General features: G+C 38.5%; 1 protein-coding gene across 1 annotated transcript; it reads right to left on the bottom strand.

Annotated features, from left to right (window-relative positions):
• LOC129254575 (TNF receptor-associated factor 4-like) lies at positions 1-3626 on the bottom strand. Its single transcript, XM_054893055.2, has 4 exons — positions 3468-3626; positions 2552-2713; positions 2035-2190; positions 1-1412 (listed from the first exon to the last, which is right to left on the bottom strand). Exons 1-4 carry the CDS (start codon positions 3597-3599, stop codon positions 777-779), a joined length of 1086 nt encoding a protein of 361 aa, XP_054749030.1. The 5' UTR covers positions 3600-3626; the 3' UTR covers positions 1-776.
• Positions 3627-4608: the final 982 nt, after the last annotated feature.

Genomic DNA, 4608 nt, shown 5'->3' with positions numbered 1-4608 from the left:
ACTAAAAATTCATATGGCTAACTTACAAGAAAAAGATTTGTCAGATATTTCACCATACAGTCTTTAAAGTGAAAAAGTTGTATAAAATGCATTTTATTTTCACTCATCATTGTAACCACAAGGCCTTGTATTAGCCGACAGTTGACCAACTCTTCACAAATATTACACTTATTTGACATCCTTTAAAAGTTAGGGTGATCTCTTCTGATAATGTACCATTACATTAGCAAATGCAGAGTAAAATTGTTATTATTTTAACTTGATTAGAATATCCAAAGTGTGGATGTATACCCCTATAAGCTGAATTCATATGACCTTGTACATTCAGTGCACAATTATTTTTGATAAAGAGTTAAGAAAACATAAAAAGTGCTTTAGTTTAGACAATGTAGCGATACATTATCAAGTCGAAAAAGCGTGTGAGGGTCATTTCGTCACAAAAGTACAAACCAATTGTGTACACATATTCTGTAATGAATGATGGGTGCAGTGGCAGGGTCTTGATGCTTGATAAAGAAAAGGGTCATTCTTGCACCTCGAATGAACTTTATAATGGCTGTTCTGAATCATTGGAGAAATGGAATATCTGGGCACATCCTCAGATTCACAAATCAGCATTATTCAATCTAGTACTGGAGAGTAGCTATCAGTACTGCATTCATGTTTGAACCTATAAATCTGAAGACTTTGGCTAGTGTTCGACCACCTCTACTAAAGGCTGGAAGCATGAAGGATTATTATTTGCATACAAGTTCACAGCAGGGGTGTGACCAATGCTACGAAGATTGGGAGTCATTCTTGATTTTGATGGAGCTTGAGCAGTCTACGCGCACTCTTAGAAACATGACATCATCCTTTACATAGTCCCTCGTCTTCAGGAAGTTGTGTGAGACGAAGGTCGGGTAGCCGTACCCTAGGACATGGACATCCTTGCTGGGTCTCTGGAAGTTCTTCCAGGTTGGATCAGGCGTGAAGGATTCCTTGATGTGCATGCGTTTGTTTGGGTCCTCGTTCTGGTCCAGCAGCGTGAAGGAGATCGGGAAGGTGAACGGCCATCGGAGCAACGAGTCAAAGTCCCCGTGGGTCACACGGATGTATACTGAAACATGCTCCCCCTCGCCAGAGCCGTTGCCATTTGGGAAGATGGACACTTGGAGTTTGTAGCCGTAGCGGCCGGTGAAGAATGGAGGACTGACCAACTCGACCTCATCCTCGCTCTTGGCTCTGGAGAACTTATCGGCGTAGTCGGTGATGCGCCACAGGAGTTGGCCATCCGTGTTGAGGGACATGGTATCTACCTGTGCTTGGAGGTGCTCTATGGTCTTCTGCTGGCTGCTGACTACGCTACACACCAAGTTTAGGTGAGACTTCATGCTTTCATCCAGGTGCCTCTCTAAGCTCATTCTGGGACCCTGGGAAGGAGAAAGAAATTTAGAACATCTGTGACTACTATTTCTACAGCAACAAACATTCTCCTTTACCTGATTGTGCAAAGCCCTGGTATATGAATAAGGTAATTGCTCAAACCTGTGGTTGTTATCTTTCTTCTCCAAACAGACCTAATCTGACCTATAATTTCCCCAAACGAAGGAAACTTTGTGGAAATGTTCCTCTAGACACTGTGATATTGCTCTGTCTGAATACAGTATCACTATCATTATTGAAGCTTACACCCGAGCCCTGTACCATGAAATATACATTGAGTTATATTTCAACTCTAACCTCCAAAGTACACAACTGGATCAGTTCTAAGTTGCGATTGATTTTATTCAATTGCACCTCTCTCTCTCTTTGGAAGTTTCATATGAATAGAAAAATGAAACTTCTAAAAACATAGCTGCAACTAATGAGCAGTTGTCAATTCTGAGAGTATTGTATTTGTACTGTCTATTCTGAGACTTTTACATATTTCTGCTAATTTCAAGATGATCATATTGTAAAATGTGAGAAAATTATGCAGTTTTGAAATTCATTCTATTCTACTCCTGGAAATGCTACTTGAGTGGTTATTTCTTCTACTACATCCTATCTCACCCTGTGTTTGCAGCCATGTTGTTTGAATGGACAGCAGGTTAGAGCCGATGGACAGGACTCTAAGAGATGTTTCTCCATCTCCTCTCTTGGTATCTTACTAGGCTCGCATCGGTTAGGACAGGTCACAGGGTAACGGGGACATTGGTGGAGGTGGTTCTAAATGGGAGGAAATTAAGTAAGAAATGGAAGTTATTGATTTGCTTTGAGCCACTTTGGGCAGAAAGTGCATCATTATCATCACCACCATCATCATAATCACCATCACCATCATCACCATCATCATCATCACCATCATCATCATCATCAAAATCATCACCATCATCATCAAAAACATTATTATTATTATAATGATCATTCTCATCCCAACCATATTCTCCATTATCAACTACATGTATGACTATTACACTACCATTGACATCATCATCCCCATTCGTGCCACTATCAGCTCTCACCATCACCACCACCACCACTTACCTCACAAACTCACTACCCTCTTAATCACCCATTCTCCATTTACCTGCAATGTTTCATAGACGAATTCCTTGTGGCAGTATTTGCATGGAATAGATCGTTTTGCGCATTCGTTTAGCATGTGATGATTAATGAAGCGCCTCTGCAGCTGAGCCCCACACTTGTTTTCACAGAACACCACCTCTAGCTGACATTTACCCAGATGAGCCTGCATGCAACAAGATCACAGGGAGATAAAGTATGCAATAGTGAGACTGATGAATATCTACAAACTGATTTCTTATTTCTATTACGATTCTCAAAAAATATATACATCTAGAATAGATTAAGAATAACATTTTGTTGCATTGGGTTGGCTAAGGAAACACCCATGTACTGACTGGCAGAGAAACATTTTCTTTCTTGGTTTAAAGATGTTACATTTTATGGTATATTTGTCTATGTATGTACAACCACACCAAACATCAGTCTCTGAGTAGGGACCTATAATGCTTGACCAAAAACAGCATCCCAGGAAATTAATTAATTTCAAAGAAAATATTTGTACAAAAGTGATTGTTTTTTCTCTTAATGTGATTGCCGCTTCATAATGGAAGGTTTCTGGATAGAATTTTCAATACATTTTGTATAATTTTGAAAAACTATTTTCTCTAATAGCTCTACAGTTTAGATTCTGAATTGTTTCATTTTCATACTCTCCACCATTAAGTAATCTCCCCACTTGGTGCAACCCATATATAGTGTTATCACCTATTCGCTGCCCCCCTCCCCCTCTCTGAATGGATGTTGAAGTTTGCTTCATGTGATGATAATGCCACTATTGTAACTGGTCCCTAATACCAGACTAACAATTCTCAGGCTTCTCTCATCTTTACCTTGATATAGGCTTTATCAAATATAACTAACATAAAACTGTTGCATTCAAAAATTAAACTTAGATATTAGAAGTATTAAAGTCTTACATCTATCTTGCTCCCAGTGAACTCTGAACCACAGTATTCACATGTCTCCGTCCTGCGAGGGCAGTCGTACTGTAAATGATCCTTGATATGATTCCGGGCTACCATAGCGCTGCACTCCTTACAGGCGACCATATTGTATTGACAAGACTCAAGATGGGCCTGAAAAAACAAAGGGAGAGAGAAAGAAAAAAAGAGGATATATTATTATTTTACATCCATATCTTACAAAATTGTTTTGACCAGTAATATTATTTTTCATTGATTAATCATTTGTGAAGATAAGAAATTGACAGTCAAATTAGATTTAATGCCCCATCTCTGCAATGTTATTATATTTAAGGCTCTTCTAACACTTATCTGGTTCAGTTATTGTCCAATAGAAAGCTACAAACGAAGACTGCATCCTAGAAAAGCTCCTTTTATTCCAGGATCGAGAGTGATATTAATTATAACCCCCTTAAAAAAAAATAAGGGGATCCGACTTATTTTCAATAGACATCATTATTATTACTTTTTAACATTGCTATCTAATGAAGATGTTGACATATTATTATCTTTTTACAGTGATCAAACTCCATGAAACTTCTCATACGAATTTAGCGTGTGCAATATAACATAAAAGCTGGATCCATTGATCAGAGATTGTATTCTATATATGGAAGTAGAAAAAAACTATATTAATTTTTAAAATTAATATAGTTTTTTGTTTGGAATCTAGATTGCGTGTGTCAAACGCGTAACAAGCTTGTGGGTGTTCAGAGTACCCTCATAACTCTCTTAGTGTCCCCTTCTGCTCCTCAGTTGTCTTTGCCCTGACAGAGATTTCATTTTGAGATATAAACCTTCAAACTCTTGCACTTCTCTCCTTTCATACATAATTTTTTAATTTTCTTTCTTTCTTCCTTATTCATTCATTTTCATCATCTTTTTTTCCTTCCTCCATTTCTCCCTCATTCGTAATTTGTCATCTAACTGCCATTCTTTCCCTCATTCATTCTCTTACTCACTCCTCTCCTTCTCCCTCCCCCCCCCCCACCTCGCTCTCTCTCTCTCTTTCTCACTCTCTTTTACAATCTTTATACTATCCATTACTTGTCACCCAAATGTCAACATCAGTCCCACCCTGTGCACCTTGTGGGGT

This window comes from Lytechinus pictus, chromosome 2 (genome assembly GCF_037042905.1).
Source record: "Lytechinus pictus isolate F3 Inbred chromosome 2, Lp3.0, whole genome shotgun sequence".
NCBI classification, from domain to species: domain Eukaryota; kingdom Metazoa; phylum Echinodermata; class Echinoidea; order Temnopleuroida; family Toxopneustidae; genus Lytechinus; species Lytechinus pictus.
The sequence above is the reverse complement of the archived record's forward strand: the minus strand, read 5'-3'. Positions and strand labels throughout refer to the sequence as shown.

Bases quoted from the DNA above. Each gene is read 5' to 3' on its own strand.
- LOC129254575 (XM_054893055.2), bottom strand. From the start codon at position 3,599: ATGGTCGCCTGTAAGGAGTGCAGCGCTATGGTAGCCCGGAATCATATC. The intron at 2,714-3,467 runs GTAAGACTTTAA...TGTTGCATGCAG, and splicing joins TCACTGGGAGCAAGATAGAT to GCTCATCTGGGTAAATGTCA. The intron at 1,413-2,034 runs GTGAGATAGGAT...TCTCCTTCCCAG, and splicing joins AACATGGCTGCAAACACAGG to GGTCCCAGAATGAGCTTAGA.